At 29.6% G+C, this 24,032-nt stretch overlaps 2 protein-coding genes across 5 annotated transcripts in view; one reads left to right on the forward strand and one right to left on the reverse strand.

Moving 5' to 3' along the window:
- Positions 1-24,032, reverse strand: part of LOC143198219 (uncharacterized) — a 376,811-nt gene that overhangs the window by 184,545 nt on the left and 168,234 nt on the right. The window lies entirely within an intron of this gene.
- LOC143198221 (putative inorganic phosphate cotransporter) lies at positions 932-21,907 on the forward strand. Of its 3 annotated transcripts, XM_076407337.1 has the most exons (9): positions 932-1,046; positions 1,740-2,079; positions 12,298-12,449; positions 15,630-15,782; positions 18,183-18,342; positions 18,399-18,619; positions 18,676-18,831; positions 21,172-21,543; positions 21,596-21,907. In XM_076407337.1, exons 2-9 carry the CDS (start codon positions 2,019-2,021, stop codon positions 21,791-21,793), a joined length of 1,473 nt encoding a protein of 490 aa, XP_076263452.1. In that variant the 5' UTR covers positions 932-1,046; positions 1,740-2,018; the 3' UTR covers positions 21,794-21,907. The 3 variants fall into 3 exon arrangements, with proteins under 3 accessions (XP_076263452.1, XP_076263454.1, XP_076263453.1); XM_076407338.1 differs by lacking the exon at positions 932-1,046 and having other exon boundaries at positions 2,067-2,224; XM_076407339.1 differs by lacking the exons at positions 932-1,046; positions 15,630-15,782 and having other exon boundaries at positions 1,874-2,079.

Raw genomic sequence — 24,032 nt, forward strand, 5'->3', positions numbered from 1 at the left:
GAAGGTGCTATGTTTGGCCAGCATGCTGGGTATGGCATCTGTCAGAATTATTGTAAAGTATGATGGAGCGTTGTCATTGCAAGAGGATTATTTTACGTTTGTTATTCGCTATCGCTTGTATTATTTTGGGAACAATATGTCAGTAGCTTATAATACATTACCACCACTATTTTATGTTGCTACAGCGTCAACGTGGATGGCTCTACCAGACCAACATTTTGTGCATGGGATGGTCGTAGTAGCTGTACATTTCAGGGGCGGATACAATGTACAAAAAAAACTCTCGTTTCTTGCTTGACAATCAATGATAATGCTATGTTGATTTATTAACTGTTAAGCTGACTTTAATTTCTTTGAAGGTTTCACTTGGGTTTTGATCCAATAAATCCTGAAATTAATTATGTTCGATCTTTTTTCAGACATGCCTTTTCATAGACATCAAAAACACCACTTAAAAAATTGTTAAAATAAATACCAACAATTGAGCGTTGTGTCCCAACAGCATGACCATAAGCTTTTAATATTGCTGTAATAGTAAATGGAAATCTTATTCTACGTAGTGGTTTAACAGTCTTTTATATTGATATTTAAGATTTTTATCAATATATATTGCTGATCAAAATATACACAGACACCAATACAATACACACGTAATACTGTACATTCTGTATTTATATTAGATTATTTTTTGTACATATATTTTTTATACATCGGAACGTTAATATTATATCGTACATCATATCAAATATTTAAAGGTTAAGTAGCAAGGTTAAATCTCTCCTTATGAAATCATCTGATGATCTCCAGCGAACTTTTATTATAATATATTCTGATAACTTTAGGAATGTTAAAAATAATAATTACAAAGCAAAATATAAATAAAAATGATACAACTGCTCACCTTATATACATACATACATACATACATACATACATTAGTATTGAGTCCCCATTAGTATCTGAGCGCATCAGCAGTACCTGTTTTTTCTTCTGAAACGTTTTATTTATATTAATTTCTCCATACTAGGATTCCATAAGTTCCACAAGTAAGATTCCATAGCCTGTTGTTCCTGGTTGTTTATTGGCCGTTGTCTTCAACAGCAATTATCGCGGCATCATCAGCAAATATAGTTCTGGTGAAATTTTTCATTTGTGTACTGGAATACTCAGTGTTTAAGAGTTCCAGTTTGTTGGCTAAGTTGTTTGTTGCTTCAATAAAATTTTCTAAAATTGTTGCAGAATTTCTGCATGCCAAACCTTGAGGAAGGCTTTAGGTAAATCCAGTATAGCCATAGGGTAGTATATATTGTATTGTATAGCCATAGCTTTGTAGGATTTTTTCTATCTATCGTCTATGATTATTTTTTCATAAGATTAACCTGATTAGTAGGTAATATTTCCTTTTATAAATAGTTTTAATCCTTTAAATCGTAGAGTGCTGCTTTCTGTATTTTGAATAAAATTTTTACGGTTTTGATCATTTCTTTTGGCGTGATTGAGCAGAATAACGAATATAATGATTGTTTGTTCAGCTTCACAATTTTAGAATTACTAACAAATAATTTATGATATATCTAATCGCACTACTAATTACTTATCGTTTTATTGGTTTAAATAGAATTTGGCAGATTTCCTTGTCTATTAGAGTAGAATCAAGTGTATCCGTTAATTTTTGCCTCTTGTATTTAAACAAATAATAAATATTTATGTTGATATTGATTATTGTTTGGGTATTTCAGTTAATTACTAGACCACTCTGTAACTTATTCAGGAAAGTAAACGGTGATATTGGGAGATAATGACAGTAGCACAGGCGTAGAAAAAAATCATCAAGTATGTAAACGATCCGAGATTTGAATCGACGTCGAGTACACGAACAACGTCGAACAACAAACAATCAACGGGCCAGTTTCTTGAAGAACTGTGTTGGGTCAGTTTGTCCACGACACGGATAATGTTTTGATTCAACGGACGAAGAGCGAAGAGAGGGACAGTACGGTGAGATCGCTGTTATTGAGATGGCGCAAACCAATGGCAAATCCGAAGAGAAGTTTGAAGTGGAGGATGTCGAGGACGATGGTAAGTGGAATGGGTGACGATTGCATCAGTTTGTTGTCGGAGTCCATTATTAGTTATTCTTCAGATCCTATGTTTTGTTTGTAAATATTTTAATTTCTTAGTGTATTGAATTTAATTATCGAAAGTTATGAAACGGAAAAGAAAAGTAAGTTATATTAAATAGCATATACTTGTCTTTATAACTACAAATTAAGAGTTAATTATTAGCGGACGCATTATCTAACAGTTGTCAATCAATAATGTAATTTAGCATAAAGCAATTTTCTCTTGACAGAAAACACAATAGCCTGTATAACATTATAACTTGTATTAAAATAACCAGTTCTAATTAATCTTAAGGTTAAACAGTCCTCAGTTTAATGTTAGTTATTTTTAATCTATTTAAACTATTTTTAATTAGAATTTTGATATTTAGTTGGGATGATTTGAAAATGTGAAGAGTGTGATCTTTCTTTATTATATATTGATCTTTGGTAATTTTGCATGGTTCGAAAGTATATATATTTATCTGCGATTTGTTTGGTAACTTTATGGAAATTGTTACTTTTAAAACATTGAACCGAATACTAATATTAATTGATTGGTTGTTTCAAAATATTTTCAATAGAACCTAGTACTGAAGGTATTTTTCCAAAGGATGCAAATATGTCTTGGATATAAAAACGTGTGTATTGTTAACCCTTCAAAATTAGCTAACAACCTTTTATTTCTTATAGTACGTATATTAAAAAAGTATATATAATAAATTTCTAATATAAAACGCCTCTATCTAATTAGCTACTTTTTGAAAAAAATGTAGAAAAGGTAATGCAAATTTCATACAATAAGAACACTTTAATGACGTTGATAATATTGTACGTACTTGTAATTTGTTTCACCTTTAACTAATATTATAATAACAAATCCCAGTAATACTAATCAACGTAGCTATTTGCTGAATGCTGAATCAGTCAATTCGGTAACTAGTCGATAAAACCGAAAATATTTTGATTTTATAAATATAGGTTAATAACGTTCGAAGGTTCGCTTCATGATTCATGATTTATTTTAACCAAAATTTTCAAAATAATGTAATAATTTAGAGTCATAAGTTTGTATTAAATTAGAAATGCTACAATATAACAACAGAGGAAACAGAATTACATTAACGTATCGTTCAGATGAAAAATATTGGATATTGCAATAGAAACAATATGACTCAAAAATGTAAATATTTAGTTTACATTCACGCACCTGGACGTAATGCAATGCAAAAGTAAATTACTTGAATAGAAATAGCACAAATGGTATGGTTAGGGTTGGTGAACCAATAATTGAATTTATTAAACCTCTGAAAACAACCGACTAATAAAATAAATATAAAAATAGATATATGTATAAAATGAATATTATGATATTAAAAATCTTAGGTTCCCATAGATATTTAATTATTCCCACTTTATACTTCTTTTTGTAAAATTGCTGTGAACATAGTTAACATTTTAAAAATACATTAAATAGCAATAACAATCTAATATTTTGGAACAATTTAAGTGTTTTTGCATATTACATATTTGTCATTGTAAATTCAATATGAGAAATTTGTTATAAATGTGTTTCATTTTACAACGGTGTCTTTTAAAACAGTATGAAGATGAGAAAACCCGTACCATTGGGCCAGAACATATTACACAAATCTGAATAATTTCTCTCGGAGTATACAATACCTGACGAATTCATTGAACAAGAAACATTTTGTTGGGTCCCTTCTTATTTAAGAATTGGTTCTATTAATACTCAGGTTAAACATCACCATAAAAATCCCATAATAGTTTCTAGCAATTTCTCTTGGATTGGGTTAATTCGTTTTTTATTTGTTTTACCTGATAACATTTTTAGTAGCAGAATATATTGACAGTGAATTGCTAACAATACACTATTACTTTTCTGTCAAATCACATAATTGCGAATAATTTTATCCAGACATATTTAATCCAATAACGTAAAAGCTTTGAACACTTACATGTTTAAAAGACATAAGAACAATGTTTTGATATAAAGATAGCTGAGGCGAGACGCTAACTTACCTATCTAAAATATTTTAAAAATTATAAAAATAATTCATTATCGATATAATGAAATTCAAAATATTTTAAAAATTATAAAATACATTGAGTGCTACCAGGGATTAAAACTGATTTTCTATATATTTTAGTGAATACTTTATAAAGCAATATATATATATATATATATATATATATATATATATATATAAAGATTAAAATAGAGATTAAGTATATATTATGAATAAAAAATATTTATTCAAAGATCATGTTCTGACAAAATTTTTAAATATATCAACTGACACTACTACAGCTTTTCATTCACATAGAATTCCTTTGTTTGCTTTGTAAATATTTTAATGTCTTAGTGTTTTGATATTAATTATCGAAAAATATGAAAGGGAAAAGAAAAGTTAGTTATGCTAAACAACATATACTTGTCTATATTATATAAATTAAGAGTTTGATATTATCAGCCGCATTTTTTAATAGTTTTCAATCAAAAATATAATTAATTTAGCATAATTTAGCATAAAGCTATATTAAGCTTTCAGAAGCATTGTAACTAAAATTAACATTAATTCGTTGATTGTTTCGGAATATTTTCAATAGAACTTAATACTCAGCGGTATTTTTTCAAATGATGTAAATACTAAACTAAGGTAGCTTGGATGTAAATACGTCTATACTGTTAATCCTCCAAAATTAGTTCACAACCTTTATATTTCTGATAGTACCTACGCTAAAAAGTATATATATCTAATATATAACAGCTCTATCTAATTAACTTTTTTTTTAAATGCGTAGAAAAGACAATGCAAATTTCACACAATAGGAACACTTTAAATACGACGTTGATAAGAATTTGTCGTTTACCTTTAAATATTATTACAATAGCGAATCGCAGTAATACCAATCAAGCGTGCTATTTGCTGAATCAGTCAATACGGTAATTAGTTGATAAGACCGAAAATATTTTGATTTTATCAATATTGGTTAAAAACGTTTGAAGGTTCGTTTCATGGTTCACGAGTTAAACAAAAAATTAATTTTTTTTATAATTTACAGTAATAATTTTGTTTTAATATAAAAATGCTAGAATATAACAAAAAAAATGAAATAGAATTGCATTAATGTATTGATCTGATAAAAATATCTATAATATGTCTATAACACTATGTCTCAGATGAAAATATTTAGTTTAAATTGATGCACCTGGACATGAAGTAGTGCAAAAGTAAATTATCAGAATACAAATGGCATAAATGAAACGGTTGGGGTTGCTGAACGAATAATTAAATTTATGAAACTGCAGAAAACAACCACCTAATATTAAAGTATTTCATGACATAAAACTAAAAATATATATTGAGAAACGAAGTTATAATCACCCAAACATTTGTATCATTAAGATATAACTGATGAATTCAGACTGAGAAATTTGGTATAAATGTATAAATGCTCTATTTGTTCCGCCACACATTTTTTTCGTTCTGCAATGACATTTATTGTAATAGTATGAAGATTTTATAAAAGCCGTACTATTGTGCCAGAACATATTACATATATCTGAACATGTTCACTGTTCGCTCACTGGGTTAGAAAATACCTGGCGAATTCATTAAACACACAGCATTTATTGCGTGATTTCTTATTTAAGAATTGTTTCTTTTAATACTCAGTTTAAATATTTCACTATATATAGTAATTTATCTTGGAATGAGATTATTCATGATTAATTTGTTTTACTGGATATACTTTTTAGTGGCAGAATATGTTAAAAATAAATTGCTAACGCAATAATTTTAATTATAAAATAATATATTAAATAAATAAAATCACATATCTGTAAATTATTTTATGGATTCTTATTCAATTCAATATCGTGACAACATATATATTTAAAAGGTATAATAACATACTTCTGATTATAGGGATTTCAAGATATTTAGGGCTATTGATACTCAAGGGATTTAAACTTTTAGATAGTATGTATGTTAATACATCATTAGCAGATCATTAATAATCAAGGAAAGCTTTAATATTTTCTAAAATGGCCTAATATTGTATATTTTTATGTTGAATTGTATGGAAATATATTACTTCTATATATTAAATTAATTGAATTTAGTTCCTATGTACTAAAATATATACTTTTCGGTACTTTTTTAAAATTTAGTACATTGGTAAATTATATACGTAATATCTGAAAGATTATTATTTTAGAAATTAATTTGAAAATATCTTGCTCAAAATGATATTGAAATGATATAATTAAAGGTATTATCAGTTACCAGAGAGAAATTCCGCGTCATAACAGATTTATATGCAAATAGAAATTCAAAATAAATTGCTGTTCCCATATATTATGTACTAATAAACGGAACTGCCACAGAATAATATTTGGAAAATATGGAGGGTTATTTTATTTTCTTTGTATACATGTATATTTTCTATCAGTTATTTAAGACTGCTTTAGACATAAGTAAAACGAGATCTACGCAACAATAATATTTTTTCTGAAATGAATTTAAATTCACTGAATTAATTGTTTACCATTATCATTTATGCACCATGTCTCATCGGAATTTTGCTGCTTTTAGGTACATAATTAGAAACAAATTGATATTAATTAATTAGATTTTAAGATTTCCATTCAGAAATTCAGATTTCCGAATGCCAGGTATTAATTATATAGTAAAAACAGTTAATTAAAGCTGAATTGTTACGTATGCTAACATTATTTATTTTGTTCTTAATTGAAATTTAAAACTTACTTCTCTTTATTCAGAGGTATTGTTTAATGGAGAACGTGATGAGTTTATAATAAAAATTTACCACAAATCTACTAACGAGGTTGCCTCAATAAAGTGAAAGAAAAATATCATTTATATTATAAAATAATTGTGATAAATAATTAAAATTCATATTTGCTATAAAACTTTTATATACCATAAAATAATTAACTTGTATAATAAAAGCAGACGTAAAAGCAGTTTGATCCAGACAGGTTGTTTTAAGAGTCATAATTCAGATTTTATGACTAAAAATAAACTTAATTTGATTAGAGTTTTTTTTTTTTTTTTTTTTTTTTTATTACTCTTCGTGAGTCCACAATCTGCCCTATTGGCAATAAGTATTTCTTCTGTTTATATTATATATACATGGCATGTAGAAAATCACTTCATTAAGCAATCTTCTGTATAAAATATTAACTTAATTAATTAGACTTATTCTAATGCTTATTCTAAACTCTACATATGTCCAGTAATCAGATCAGGTGGTGTTAAACGTTTTAGTCTACGCACTTCACTATCACGTCGCATATTTAGCTGATTAGCGAGTACATTGGGATGCACTGACACTCTTTCGAAGTACTTCACACAAACACGTTGGATTACACTCGTTATATGTTCTAGAGGAATATCGCGTTGTATCACTTTATTTGAAATATAGTACGGAGCATCAACAATGGCACGCAACACCTTATTTTGGAACCGTTGAATGATGGATATATTAGATTTGCTAGCGGTACCCCATAGTTGAATTCCATATGTCCAAATGGGCTTGAGTATAGACTCATACAGCAAAACCTTGTTATCTAATGATAACTTGGATTTGCGCCCAATGAGCCAATACATTTGATATAATTTTAGTCCTAGTTGTTTCCGTTTAGAGAGTATGTGCTTCTTCCAGGTTAGGCGTCGATCTAAATGCATACCAAGATATTTAACATGCTCTGCTTGGGGGAGTTGACGATGATTGATATTTACTGGTGGACATGTTCTTCTACGCAGGGTAAACGTTATATGCGTGGATTTTGATTCATTGGCTTTAATGCGCCATGTCTTCAACCATAATTGTATTTGCTCCAGGTGGGTTTGTAGGTTTATTGATGCTGTGACTGGATCTTCATGGGATGCTAAGATTGCTGTATCATCTGCATATGTTGCCACAGTAGTTATTTTTGTGGTGGGCAGATCAGCCGTATACAGAAGATACAGTACTGGACCCAGTACACTACCTTGCGGAACTCCTGAATATATGGGATTTAATTCGGTATGTTCATCGCCTTGATTTACAATAAAATGTCTGTCAGTGAGATACGATTTCAGTAGCTGATAGTCAGGATGAGGGAGAAGTTTCTTTAGTTTAACCTGCAAGCCCGTATGCCATACTTTGTCAAAAGCCTGAGATATGTCTAGGAAAGCAGCCGAACAATATCTTTTGGCATTTAGGTCAGCGTTTATTTGGTTTACAAGTCTATGCACTTGTTCTATAGTCCCATGCTTATTGCGAAAGCCAAACTGATGTTCTGGAATAATTTTTCTTTTTTCTATTATATAGTTTAGTTTTTTTATGTATAATTTCTCGAAAACTTTCGAGATTATTGGTAATAAACTTATAGGTCGGTAGGAGGTCACATCTTCTGGTATTTTTCCTGGTTTAAGTATCATTAATATTTTAGCTACTTTCCAGATGCTAGGGAAGTAATTAATTCGTAGCATAGCATTAAATATATATGTTAATAGTTTTATAGCCTTTTCTGATAATTCTTTTAAAATTTTGCCAGTAATTAAGTCATAACCAGGAGCTTTTTTAATATTAATCTCTCTCATTATTGTATGTTTAACTTTTTTGACCGTTAATTTCTCGTGCGGTAAATCCATTTGAAATGGCGAATCTAGAAAGCTAGTAATTTTATTTTCGTCATCTTTATGTAGCTGAGACTGGAAAGGTTTAAAACATTTTTTAAGTGTTTTGAGAAAATGTCGGCTTTCTCTTTATTGCTTCTCGCCCAATTATTTTCGCTGGTTTCAATAGGTGGGTTATGCTGCTGGGATTTCCTAAGCTTTTTTGTTGCTTTCCACAACGAATAGTCTGTAGCCTCAGTTGATGTCAAGTTTTCTAGGTATTCTTGAATGCCTTGGTTTTGTTCAATTTGAATTAGATCTCTCAGCTCTTTTATGGCCCTATTAAATTTTCTTTTATTCTCTTCAGTCCTTTGCTGTTGCCAATTTCGTCGTAACTTTCTTTTTTCTGCTATCTTTTTCTGTATTGTACATGATATATGTGTATTTTTTCTTGGAAATGTTTCACTGTTGGGAGTCGCGGAATATGCTGCCTCCTGTATATTTTTTGTAAGATTTATTGCTGCTATTTCTATATCCATTTCAGTTTGTAACGGTAAGTTTAGAGAGATATTTTGGTCTAAGTTTTCTCTAAATGAGGGCCAGTTAGTTCTATTATTGCACAGAGAAGGGGGTTTAGCTTTGATGGTAATTTTTGAAGAAATTGTTACTATTATTGGTGAATGAGATTAGAGTTTAAGATCAAAATTAATTTTTTTCCTATTTTCTAAATCCTGTATGTACTGATGCTAGAATAAAGTCCTAGTAAAAGCAGTTGTGTTACATTTCTTTTTCGTTAAAATTGACAAATTATATTGGCTAAATGGTGACCGCGATTCGTTATGGAACTTTTTTAAAGCATTTTTCATGACATCCTGCAGCATCTGATTCTGAGTTTCTTCAATTTTATGACGAATATTGTTATTAACATGTTGAATCATTTGGGGCTTATATATAATCGTATAAACTTCTGACTTTAAAAAACCTCATAACCTCTCGTGTTGTTAAACCCGGAAATCTGGCTGACCATACTAAAATGTTACTTCTCGAAATTAGTCTTCGTGGTAAAACGTTATTCAATCATTGAATTGTTGAACGAATTATGTATGTGTGGCCCCACCTTGCTGAAACCACATATCCTCTAGCCCTTACTCTTCCATTTCTGACACAAGAAAATTTCGAATCATGTCTTGGTACCATTCAGCTGTAACAGTAACTGCAACACCTTTGCCATTTTCAAAAAAATAGGGCCCAATTAGGTTACCAGCATGAATACAGTTGTTTTTTTGTGGATGCAATTATGTTTCATGAACTACTTAAGGATTTTGTGTTCCCCAAACGCGACTGTTCTATTTATCGACGTGGCCATTAAGAAGAAAATGGACTTCATCGCTCATTATCAGTTTAGACGAAAAAACTTCTATGTCACCAGGCAGCCTTAGGATTACAGTATATACTCAACTCGTTGATCAGGATCTCTACGTAGCAATTTTTGGACTAATTGAATTTTGTACGGAAACATTTTCAAATCAGTTTTCAAAAGTCGCCTTAAACTGCGTGCAGAAAGGTGTAATTAGGAACCACGGCTCCGAATTGATGTTTTTGGCGACTCTGCAACACTATCGCGCCCCACAGCCACATTTTCAGCATTACGTGACGTCCGTTGTCTTCCAGAACGAAGCCTGTCAGCTGTCGTACCGCACTGTCGAAAATTCACATGTAAACGATAAATTGTGGTTTTGTGAGGCACTGGACAACTAGGATATTTTTGACGCAATTTCCGCTGAGTAGCAGTAATGGAACGATTATTTTCAATAAATATTGTCACTATTTCTGCTCGTTCTTTATCCATAATAAAATTTCGACGTCTACATAACACAACGGTTAAAGCGAAACTGAGCTAAACGTCACATCACCAAGATGGCGTAATCAAAATGGTAGCGGGCCTTTTGTCCCACCTGTTATATTTTATGTATGCATATTTTTTATATAAGATACTGTGATGTCATAATACTGCATAATACAAATGCTTAATTAACTTATTAGAATAAGTCGAGGCACCTAACAATATTTCTAGCTGTAAATTCGCTCTTTTAATTATATAGGCTTGAAATTTCTCGAAATCTTTTGATGAAATGAGTGCTTATACATGCCTATTTGCTGTCTTTGAGGTACGGGTATGGAATACTATATTATTAAATTATCTTTCTAACAAATTATCAAAAATAAGAATTTTGTACAGTTATCATAGAATTTGCTTTTCATATACGAGGGTTATTCTTAAAATATCAGGAGCGCTCAATTTATGAAAATTGTTCTTATGGTATTAGACAATGTATGTAGTTAAAATTCCACTAGCGTCGTTTATATTCTTTATAATAACTCGAACATGTTTGATCTTCGATCATCGAATTAATGTTGAGCATTTTAGATTATCTTATACAATTTTAATCAACTCACGAGAATCAACTAATAATTCATTATTTGACGGTCGAGAAACTTTATTTTTTTCAAAACATAAATAGTGTATACAATATATATATATATATATATATATATATATATATAATACGTACTTAAACAATGTTGTTTCGCTACTCGCTTTTCGGTTTTTTTTTGCCATAATTCCTCACTCAACTTGGTAAATTGACTTTGGTGGATGTCTGCAATAACATTTTATTTGGTATTAGCACTTAGTAATACAACACATCTTGTTAATTCCACCACATCCACAGAAATACTCTATGGTCATGATTATTCCGCTTCGGTTTTTATATGGACTGTTTCCCAGGACTAATTCGTGACATTGTCGCAGTATATCCACTATTTACCGCCAGTTATAATAAGCTATAGAAATCGCTATAGAATTTTTTGTCTAACAATGATATCTAAGAAATGATGAAATGTTGCGATGTTGAAATTGTTTAAAATGTCATTTTCTGCCAATTCCCGTGGTGACCATTTCAGCTCTTGGATCTTCCCCATGTCATGCAAATGTCTGAAAACATTAATAAACTGCTCAGCTCTCCAAAAGTTCTTTGATATTTTGAGCTGAGTTTTCGTCATAAATGCTTTGCGATTCAATGTCTTTGAACTTTTTATTCTTTGTGTTAATTTAATTATAAATCTATTGATAAAAGTTATGAAATAGCAAAAGTGATAATGTCGAAAACTCCATTCTAATTGTTCCATGATTTACAGCTGTACACACTGACATATTCAATAACATTAAATTGATTTTTTTATTGGTACTTATATTTTCACAATATGATGATCATGGTATGTTTGATAAATATACAGGCAAGCCTTATATAATATTAAATATATAATTATTAGTTGATTTTAATAGAAAAATCTTTTTATGAACTTGATACTACATTAAAATATAATTATTTGAATTTCCAATTATTTTTTTAAATTGACATAGTGAATAATTTGGCCTTTATAGACTTGCAAAAGTGTACTTATATTAATAGAGACTATATAATGAAAATTAAAATGCACTCTACACGAACATGCAAAATTAATAATGATTCTTCTTTTAGATGGAAAGCTGGCTTCCTGCATCATCTTCCGATATGTTCAAATGGCGTTACTGTTTTTTATGCTAGTATTTTTATTTAGCATGAGAACATGCATTTCTGTTGGAATTGTTGCTATGACCACGAATGATACTTCAAATAATCCTGATGTTCCTGTAAGTTTTAATTTTTTAATATTAATATTATGTTTTGTAATTAATTAGAATTAATTAGTGGACTTTTTGATAAAAAATTAAGTGAATTAAAAAAAAATCTGCCTTTATGGATAAGGGACGGATCTCCCATCCCGAGAATTCGTTTTCAATATGATTTCTATTCTTATGTATAGAGTATATTAATTTGCAACCTTCAAGAGAAATAATTGACAGACTTTGATCGGAATAAGTGGTAGTTGAATGAAATAAACTCTGAGTAATACGGTGGATCGTGTTTTTTCCATATATTTTTAGGCCTGATATGAAACATATTAATGAGCACTGCTGTTGTTGAAATTGCCCTGTTGTATATTTTATGCTTGTAATTGTTGTAATAGATTTATTTAAAATTATTATTGATAATACTATACCTTTTCAGTTGTTCAAGCTGCAAATCGCAAATAAAATGGGCTCTGGATGTCGCTGTGTTTTGGGTTTAAATTTTATTCGTTGCTAATTCTTAAAACAACAATTTATTTTTTTCTTTGTTAGCTTTTTGGTTTTACAAATTAATATTACTGCTCTTATAATACAGAAATCTATTTAGCATATTAAGCTTACCCAACTAGAGCTCTGGAAATAATTTTATAAATCCTGATAAAAATACCTTTTTTGGTATAAAAACATTGGCAAAATAAAATTGATCCTTACCGAAAGGTGTTTAGCGGACTATAGATTATTAAAAAGTACAATAAAATGCAGTATACCTATGCCATTTTTTGTTAAAAGCTAGGTATTAATTCCACTGCTTAAATGTTATCAAGTATATACATTAATTAACGGATTTATAACAGATGGCGTTACTGTGTATTAAATATCATCGGATACATTTGTAACCAACTTCATTTGGAAGTTTCATTGATAGGCTTCAGTTTTCAGTACACTTCAGTTGTTGAGTCGTTGAGTGTTAAGAAATATGTTTTAGAGTGGGTTGAAAATGTCTGAATTTGTATCGAGTAAACATCATTTGCATGAAGTTTAACTTTTTTACTGCAATTTGAAAAAAAGGCGGCTGAACGTCAAATTCTGTGTGAAACTAATTGTGATTTTAACATGCCAATACTGGTTTCGACGTTTTGAAAGTGGTGATTTCGACACCGAAGACAAAAAGCGTTCTGGACAGCCCAAAACATTTTAAGAGCATTTGAAGATATTACACAATGAAACCATTAATGGCGATTGGTATCGAGTATAATTGATGCGTTTGAGCCAATCGTTTGAACAAATACACAACAAAATTATTATTTTGCATAACAATGTTCGCCCGCATGTGGCTTGTTACTATTTATTCCGACATATGAGTCTTGACCCGTCTGAGCAGCGCTTTACTTCTTATAGAGATACCAAAAAATGGGTTCATTCATGGACAGTCTCAAAAGATAGATCGTTCTTTCAAAGTAAAATCTGTAGATTTCTTGAAAAATGCTAAAAATTACGGCTATCGATGGACAATAAATACATTGTAACGATTTTTCATAATAGTTTCAAATTAAAAAATATAAATATATAAATTAATTTATAGGCCTAATATAATAAGTAATAAGTAATTATATAATTTTAGGTTTTCAAATGACCATATTTATATCGGAAACATATTTCAAATAAGCATTATTCAATACAATATTAATTAGATACGAGGAGAGAATAGTTCTTTTTTTGAATTACTGTTGATCTGATATTCATAATTAAACTATAGCTCAATTGCTGGCTGTTTTTGCTCTTTAACATATTTTAATTTAATTATATCTATAAGGAAAAATATGATGCATGTGTAATGGTAACATATAATAAATATGTTAAATAAAGTATTGGGTTAATCATATCACATCTTAAATCAATGAGAGTTTATATGTCAGAATATGAAAGTTAAAACCAGACATCAAAAAAATTTCATTGTATTTTTAAATTGACCTACATCCTATATTTTTAACAGTGTCTGGAAAATGCATCTTAAATAATGTTATCTTATTTAACATAGTTTAGTTAGACTTAAATATTTAGAACTTAAAATCAGTTATTTCCAAAAAGATGTTTATTATATTGTTTATTTTTAATTATTCTGTAAAATAAAAATTTCTTAATTTCAAAAATAATATGTTTATATATGTTATTTTAAAATGTTAATTATAAGTTACAATTTAATTTTAAGCAGCATTATGAGTATTTAAATGTGACATATAAGTGTTATATTATCTTATAGTATTTCAAGTAGTTAACCTTGCAAACTTTTTTGTATTATGAAGATACCTGGCGTATTTGAAAAGTTTTTCACTGCATATGTATATTCTCAAGTCAGAATTGAAATATAGATATAAGTTTTCACTATTTCTCTTTGAGTTTGTTTAAAATGATTATATTAAGAGCAAATATTTTTTGACCACGAAAAAGAACCAAAATTTCACAGTATCAAATTTGGTATAATATACATACAACACGTATTGTTTGGGTATAGGTGCTGAGGCTACAACTATTTTTCAATATGTAGTTCGGACCAGAGAGCTAAGCTGATGTTTAAGAACAAAAGGTTTGACTGTGTGCAGGTGTATACAGATGAAGAAATAAAACTGGGTTGGCCACGTTGCAGGACCTGTGAATGACGGAAAATATTATAATCACGTCACGTTAATCAAAATATTAAAATCATATTATGAACGGTTATTCTACCTATTCTTTTGTTTATCTCTGAAACTTAAATAGTATGACATGTAAGCTTAAAGAAAGTCTTCCAAATACGAAGTTTAAGCAAATTATGTGTGTTCTTATTCGAACATGTATTAAAAAGTATTATTATTCAATGTAGATCTAATTGAAACATCCAGACAGCAGCTCATTAGTTGAGAACTAAACGCGCACACTGAAGTAGTGAAGCGTTCTTATGATTTAATGTGATCCCTCGTAATTTTCCTCAAATTTGGTTGCGGATGTAACACTGTTACTGTAACAATATTTTTGGTCTCTCTGGACTATCTTATTATTTAACATTGGTATAACAATAACAATATTAATTAAATACTTATTTTATATGTGAGTACGTTTTGTTAACGATAAACATTTTTAAATATATTTCTGTAATTTAATTTGATTTTATTTTATTGCAGTTCCCGCCTATTCATAACTTAGTGAGATATTATTTTGTTTTAGACATATAATTGGAATAATCCTGATATCATACTGTCTTCGTTTTTTTGGAGTTATGCAGCTTTACAATTTTTTGCTGGACATTTGGCCCAAGTATTCGGAACTAAATGGTTTTTATTGGCAACGATGTTTGTAAATTCTCTATGCTCAATTCTTGTAAGTATACTAACTACTTATAGTCTATCCAAAGAAGTTGTGAACATAAGTCATCTCAATTTATGACGTCAAAACATCGCAATGTTACTGCATCAACTCTGAGTTTTATTCTATTGTCCTTGACTTATGACAAAACTCTAGTCTAAATAAAATAATGAAAGAAAAATATTATCAAATATAATTTGTTTTCATGTTATAGTATATCTAATGGGTATATTATAGAATAATAAAAACCAACTCCGCCAATGAGCTAGAGTTCTAGGCATGTTTTATGAAGCCTAATCCACCTAATGAACAATTCTATATCCAAGGCATGTATTTTACTTTTATTAGAGAGCATATTTATCTATTTATGTTTATTTCTTCTTTCGTTGGTGTAATTCCTTATTAAGTTATTTTGATATTACTGTATTTTTTTGTTTCATCTGCTACTACCTCTATATGCCATCCTTGATAAAATTAACCACTGTTCTAATGTATTTGCTATATCTACAAAACAGTTAGTATTCATCATCTCCTCATACATTCAAACCTATTGCTCATGTATAATTCTGAATAATTACAAACATATCGATGCACATAAATCGTTCACACTTTACAATACAACTGCCTACAGTTACCGTATATTAACTATATATTCACCTTTAGTTGATTTCACTCTCATTACCCTGTCTTGGAAATTGTCAGCATTGAGTCATAATCCCATATTCAGAAATTTTAATAAAAGTGAATAACTAAGCTGTTAATTGCAAATCTACATAACATTTGTTTACAATTCCATCTTTTGTCAATATCTTCTTTAATGTGTCTGATCGAGCTCATTTAAACCGAAGGTGTGATTAACCATTTCTGTTTCCAGCACAAATAACAATATATGTTATAATTAATAAAACCTAATCATTGGTTATTCCAACTTTTACCATTTTCATTCAACTATTGTTGTTTAAAGTCCCATCCTGAAATACCCATGTCTTAAGATGATATTTGATAGCTCTTAGCCATCTAGGGATACTTTTCACATAGTTTCCTCTAAAATAATTGTACTAAATTATGTTAATATTAAATAAACTATTCAGAGTTTTTACACATTTCATATATTTAATCTCTCAGCTAAGAATAAGCTGATTTTGATTCGTCACTCGCTTGATATGAAGACCTTTTTTTCGGTGAACCCAAGATGATATTTTAAATTTTTTGAGATATTTTAATGACCGTGCCCATAATAATATTCAGTATAAAAATAGTTTCAATTAAAACCACAGCAACTTAATATCTAACAGTATAAATGTTTATCTCTATAAATAATATTATGGCAAGAGGGAAGTAACTGATTAGAGACACAATCTGTTCTATCTGGCATCGGCATTTTTGTCCAGAGTAATAATAAGCAGCGATTGGAAATTTTTCGAAACAAGGAAAGCGATAAAACAAGGTTTGTCGATTTATAACCTCTTATCACTATTGTTTTGAAGAATTTTGCATACGTTTGACAACCGGACGAATTTGACAAGTTACATGTTCGAACTTATCAGAGAACATTATGTCTCTTTTTAACTAGAATAAATTGAGAAAGAAAATATTTTCTCATCTAAAACGAATATACAAATTGCCACTGCAAATATATTAAACAGCTTGAGGACGTGTGTTCAAAACTTCTTTGGATAGATTATACATATTTATATCTAAAACAAAAACATAATATTTAAATTAACTTATGCTAAAATGGAACAACATTAAAAAAGTAGATAGAAAAAATCATCTAACAGATAGTAGAAAATAATAGAAATAAATTTGCATGTATATGGTATTAGAATAACATAATTTCTCTTTTATTATAAGTATTTTAATTTGCAGACAAAGGCGTACTAAAATATTTCGTTAAATAGTTTATTTATGTTTTTGATAATTTTATAAAAAAAGCTACTACAAATCAGTGACTGTTAAAAGTTAATTTGGCGATTAAAATGAAAAATTTGTTGTGTGTTATATGTGGGTTAGAATGTAATGTTTTATTATCCATTTCATACACTTGATAACAAAGCTGAAAATAAGAAAACTATTATTATAAATTGCAATCAATCGTTATTAGTGTTATTAGCTATTAGGAAAAGTTTCATCCGCCCTGTGCACCAAATATAATGTTTTCTGTTTACCATTAGCGTTAATAGATATCACATGTTCTGGATCAAAACATATTCTTATATTCTTACTGAAAACTTGTTAATTCTTACTAAAAACAATACTGATCAATTCTACAAAAGCATTAAGGCAAATAACAATATTGAAGTTAATCATTTAATTTAAAAAATTCAAACTGAGTATAATATAAGGTAAAAAGACATTTACTCTGCATATTGTGTAAAACTAAATCATTACAAAATAATATTTTTGTTCAAATAGATTCCATTATTTGCTGATCAATTTGGAGCAAATGGCGTAATGTTCTGCCGTATTCTACAAGGTTTATTTCAAGGATTTATGTTACCATTGATCAACAATATGTTAGGCAGATGGGTACCGCCAAGTGAAGCTTCCTTACTCTCATCTATGGTTTTCTCAGGTTTAGAGATAACTAATCAATTAACATATCTTATATTTTATATGTTTATATTTTAGGTGCTTACGTTGGCATAATAGGTTCCATGATTATTACAGGATATTTTTCGGCATCTCCTTTGGGATGGCCATATGCATTTTACTTTTTTGGTGCCCTTGGATTGATTTGGTGTGTTTTCTGGTTGATATTTAGCGCCGAAAGTCCGGCAAGTCATAGAACGATATCCAACGAAGAAAAGAAATATATTCAGCATTCTCTGGGCCAACAAAGCGATCACCTGGTAAGCGATTTAAATACACCGAGGTAAAATGCAAAGTTTCAATTAATTTATTTTAGCTTGATACCAAAACAGTTCCGTGGAGAGCCATCATAACTTCGTTACCGTACTGGGCGATAATCGTTGCGGCTATAGGGGAATCTTGGAGTAATACTTTAATTAACTCCGAACTGCCGAATTATCTTAGCAATGGCGTCGGGCTAAATATACAAGATGTAAGATTGATTGATTTCATTAAGTTTTCAAATAAATTTATTTTATCATATTTAACACTTCAAAAAGAAAAACTAGCAAAAATAATATAGGGGTTTAAAGTAGAGACGAACGAGGAAAAGACGAATGACTAAAGCGGTACTTGCTGGTTTATATTCTATTGTAGGGTATTTTTAATTGATATTTGGGTTTATTTTTGAGTCCATAGGACATAAAAATCTAGCAGTCTAGGTCACACTTGTGACTAAGTTGGTAAGACCGGTTGACTTTTAGGATGGAGGTTAATATTGATAACATCATGGTAGATTTACTCCCGATAAATTTTTGTTGTAGAATGGTACTTTAAAACATAAATATAAAACCATTAATCAACAAATGTAAATTAATAAAATAAACGAGAATCAAGATAAGAATTATAATAACTTTATTAATATAATGGACTATTAATTTTTTTTTAATTTCCTGGAAGTAATTTCCAAAAAGAGGTATTGTGATTTTGTAACTTTTTTTTCTAGTATCGAAGCAATTATTGAATTCTATTTCTGGAATGGTCCTTAGGTGTTTATTTAATTCAATTCTAACTTACACTTACACTAACTTACTATTTAAAATCATGTAAATGAAGCCAGTTTTTGAATTTAGAGAAAATGAGAATGATAAATAAATCTAGAGATGTCGCTTTTTTTAACTTAAAAATATGTTTTCGAGAAATCCACAAATTTATGGATTTCATTATTGTAGTGGTTCTACTTTTTTTCTTGTTGAAAGTCTTTGTTATTTCAGCATCATGTTGTTAGACCCAAGTTTCTTCCTTTGTTAGCGTAATGTAGCACTTGTTTTGCATACGAGTTATCGTGCTTTTAATATTTTCACTCAAATTACAAGTTAACCTAGGTAACAAATTCTTGATTTTGACCTTTCTCTGCCTAAAAGAACAGTTACCAAGATAGTCTTATTGAGTTAGTGTTTAGGGATATCAATCATGGAACGCTCATAATTGTATTCACATTCATTACTATTGTTGTATGATTTAAAGAAAGCTGCTGAAACACTTTAAGAAACTGATATAATGCTGCTTCCTGCCATACCAATTGTCGGTTTTAGTTTCAACGATTTAAAAGTGGTAGTTTTGATAAAAGTGTTATTTACATGCGATGGGGAGTATTCAAAATCAGAGAAAGAGGCTACCAGGCAAGCAGACTGAAAATGTATTCGAAACACTTTAATAGCGCCACGCATGGCAAGCAATTGAAAATTGGAAGAAAAGTAGATCTACTAGGGAAATCCCAAACGGAAAAGGTCAACAAAGAAGGACCATCCGCATCGGCATCGAAGCGGAACATTCAAAGTCATAAAACTGCTGCCATTGCGAGCTGCTAAAATCGTTAGTAAGAATTTTCTGTGTTACGGATGTAACAGCAATAGTAACAGACGCAAAATTTGCATGACAAAGCTCGCCCATACATTGTGAGAGTTTTGAATAATATACTGTTGAAGCTCAAATGGGATTATCTGCCACTCTTTCTCAACTTTCTTAACGTAAAAAAAAATTATACTAAAATACATTCAAGCACCCAACATAACTGATAAAATGTTACAATGAAAGCTAACTTACCTTAGCTTAGTTCTAGAATTGACAAATAAATGGAGGTCCGCGGACTTATTGATCATCCAAATAGATAATAAGTAGTATGTCAATCCAAAACGCTTGCTTTCTGCCCAAATATTTTTTCTTATTTGGATCTCGAAGAAAAATTAAAAACAAACTTTTCTGTTTTTTTTCTCTCGTATTAGGATACAAATATAGGTTTTTGTGGTTACCAGATAATCTAATTAACTACTGACCTTATTGATTTAAAATTTGATAATGATGACAGTTACTACAGTACATTAATTTTCTCTGTACTAATGATTCAGTAGGCTTCTCTTTTTGAAATCATCTCTTGACGATAATTTTATTGACAATTATTCGTTTTTTCTAGAAAATATATGCATATTCTCTATGCATCACAAAGCTCATAAGCTACAAGCAATTAAATGTTTTTTCATTCCAATTGTTTAAACTTAAAAAATTTGTCTCTCCTTAAGTTTTAAAATTATAGTAACAGCGATATTTTATTGATATCTTTAGGATTCCAGTTATTTTGTCTAACTGCTACTTATGTTATTGTCTTTCAGATCCACTAAAAGTGAAAATATCGGCAAATCATATAGGTTTTTATTGGTATTACTATTTATAGCCAAATTGCGTAATTTAATACCATTAATTCAATATAATCAGCAAATATTTGAATTATATAATTTTTATTAATTATTGAATATTTGTATTTTAATTGTTTCAGAGTAGTATATTCTCTGCAGTACCTCTTGCAGTAGCCTTGGTAGTCAGTTTATTATGTGGTCCTATTGCTGGATACACCATAAATAAAGGGATCATGAGCAAAGTTAACTCGAGGCGACTCTTCCATGCTATCGCTTCATTTGTATCTGCTATAGGTTTGGTAGCGTTATCTTATATTGAAGATAAAACTCTTGTGGCTCTGATTCTTATTATTACCGTTGGATCAGGTTCAACAACTGTAAGCAGTCATTTAGTAAATGGTATTGATATAGCTCCTCGATATGCCGGCGTATTAGCGGGTATTTCAAATGGTTGTGGGCAATTGGTCGCTATATTAGCGCCGGTATTGGTTCACTTTGTGGTTACTGATAAGGTATGTTTTATGCAATCATATAATGCCACTTCAACTAATGTTACCGTTTTAGACTGATAAACAATTATGGAGGATAATGTTCATTGTAGCATCGATAATCATAGCGGCAACAGGAACATTTTTCATTGTATTTTGTTCTGGTGAACGTCAATGGTGGGATGACGGAAAACAAAATAAGAAGAAAAGTGATGCGGAACCACCTGCATATGGAGTAACTAATAAAGCTTTTGAAACGGAAGTAACTGCCTAAAAAGTATTAGTTATAATCATTTTATCCATTATTTATCTAAATCAGGGATTTTAACAAATATTTCTTATATTGCCATAGTGTTGGCTTTTAAATAAATTAATTTTATACAAAGTAGTATCGTTTTTAATTTTTACGCTCGTTGTTCTCCATAAAAACACTATCACATATATAAAAATAATTGCTGTTCATTAGTTTCGTTAAAACTTGAGAATGGTAGAACCCATTTGGATAATTTTAATTTTAAAATGTTTGTGGATGTCCGGAGAAGGCTATATGATGAATTTCGAGAAAAATACTACAATCAAAAATTTAGTGTTCCCATATAAAGTCTCTGTAACTCTCATCAGTAGTTTCACTGTCACAATGGATCGAAATGGTACAGGATACTTTGTAAATTTATTTCACATTTGTTATTATTTATCTTATGGGCAATCCGTATGCGGAATTTGCCTTATGCTGGCAATCCAACAGTCAAGCTAACTACTGCCCAATAAGTACAAATATTTTACCAGTTCCCCCATTTCGCAGACATCTTCAAGATATTATTGAATTGGATACCATCGGACAGCTATAATATCATCAGTAGACCTGACAAAACATCTGGTGGCTAAAAAAAAAACAAAATTCTGCCGAAAAGTAAAAAAAGTTCGCTTTAAATATTCGGGCTAAATTTACTTGAAAACTGCAATAAATTATTGTTGTTACAGTAACTAAGTCCGTAATATCGGAGTAAATCTGATTACAAGCAATCGACAATGTAGAAAATGGTTATCTTGATTTACAAAACCAATTTAAAAAAAAATTTTTTATTGTAATTGGTATAACTCTTTTTGTTGACATACTTCATATTGTATATCAATATTTGATAGTTTTAGCATTTTATTGCCGTACGACATTTGTATCAAAATATTTAATAATGCGCTATTTAGCGAGTTTGGTTATTGTCGGTTTTGTTTGTTGAAAGGCAACTAAAATATTTCATAAGCTTTTAGAGATTATCCAATATCTATATAAATTAGTAAACGTAAGATTCGCAACAGATCTCGAAGACTATATACCTCATTGAATCATTTTCAATCATTCAAATTTTGTACACTTAATCCTGTGTGGTCGTACGTGCCCGCTAAGAATGAATTTTGAGCAAATGCAAAGCAACCCAAATTTAATTAATATCTTAAAACTAGTTTTAGGTATATCTGAATTCCAAAACCTTTTCTGAGTATGATTGACTGTCGAATGATTGACTTTGAATAAATTTTCAGCAAGTTTTTATTCCTCTTTATGTGCTTTTAGTTCGAATTTCGAACAGAAACAAAAGATTGTGAACATATATTGACTTATAATTTGTCATAATTGAATTACCACAGTGATTGTTATCATTCGATATATCTTCATTGTATATATATCGATGACATTTTAATCGTTTTGCAAGGTTTAAATAAAAAAAAATCGAAAACGCAAAATGATTAAAAATTGCTTACGCTCATGAAAAGTAAGTATTTAAAATAATTTTTAGGATTAATAGTAATTCATTCGGATTAGGAATTAAATTATATCTTGAAAATTTGATATACATGTGATATTTTTCTTTGGCTCTTTTTAATTATAGACTTAGTAGTAGTAGAAATACTTAGTTTAATAGAATGATAGGTTTTGTTTGTTGTTTTGCTGATGTTGATTTTGTTGATTTGTTAAAGTTAACTGAATGTATTATTGAAAGTAGAGTGAACGTATTTTCAGGTTCAGTTTGATTGCTTGAACATATACTAAAAGTCAGCTGGCAGAAGATAAATTATTAATCTTAGATTAACTATATGTCCAAAGTAATTCGAAGCTAAATAAATAAGCTGAGAAGAATTACGTTTCCAATAACCTACTTGTCAATGAGGAAACTATAATTAAATATCATATATAAAGATAATTTAGTGCTTTGTATTTCTAAGTCTGTCTGGTTTTGAATATATACAAATATTGGTTTCAACGATATTTTAACCATAAAATTGTAAGTATCGAAACACAGTTGCCCTGTTTGGTGATATTGCTATCGGACTTTAAAATGGAAGGTCTAGGGTCTTTAAGTCTAAAATCTAGGGAAAAATAAATCATTTGATACATAGAAGTTAATCAAGAGTATATTAACAGTATTTATTTCTTCAGAGATTTTATGGGTTAATGGGAAATACTAACCCATAGTAATAATTTATTTATTACTCTGGTCCAGCCAACTGAACAGATATTT

This window comes from Rhynchophorus ferrugineus, unplaced genomic scaffold (assembly GCF_030347505.1).
Source record: "Rhynchophorus ferrugineus isolate W39M unplaced genomic scaffold, kcgeb_rfMv2 rfM6, whole genome shotgun sequence".
NCBI lineage: Eukaryota > Metazoa > Arthropoda > Insecta > Coleoptera > Curculionidae > Rhynchophorus > Rhynchophorus ferrugineus.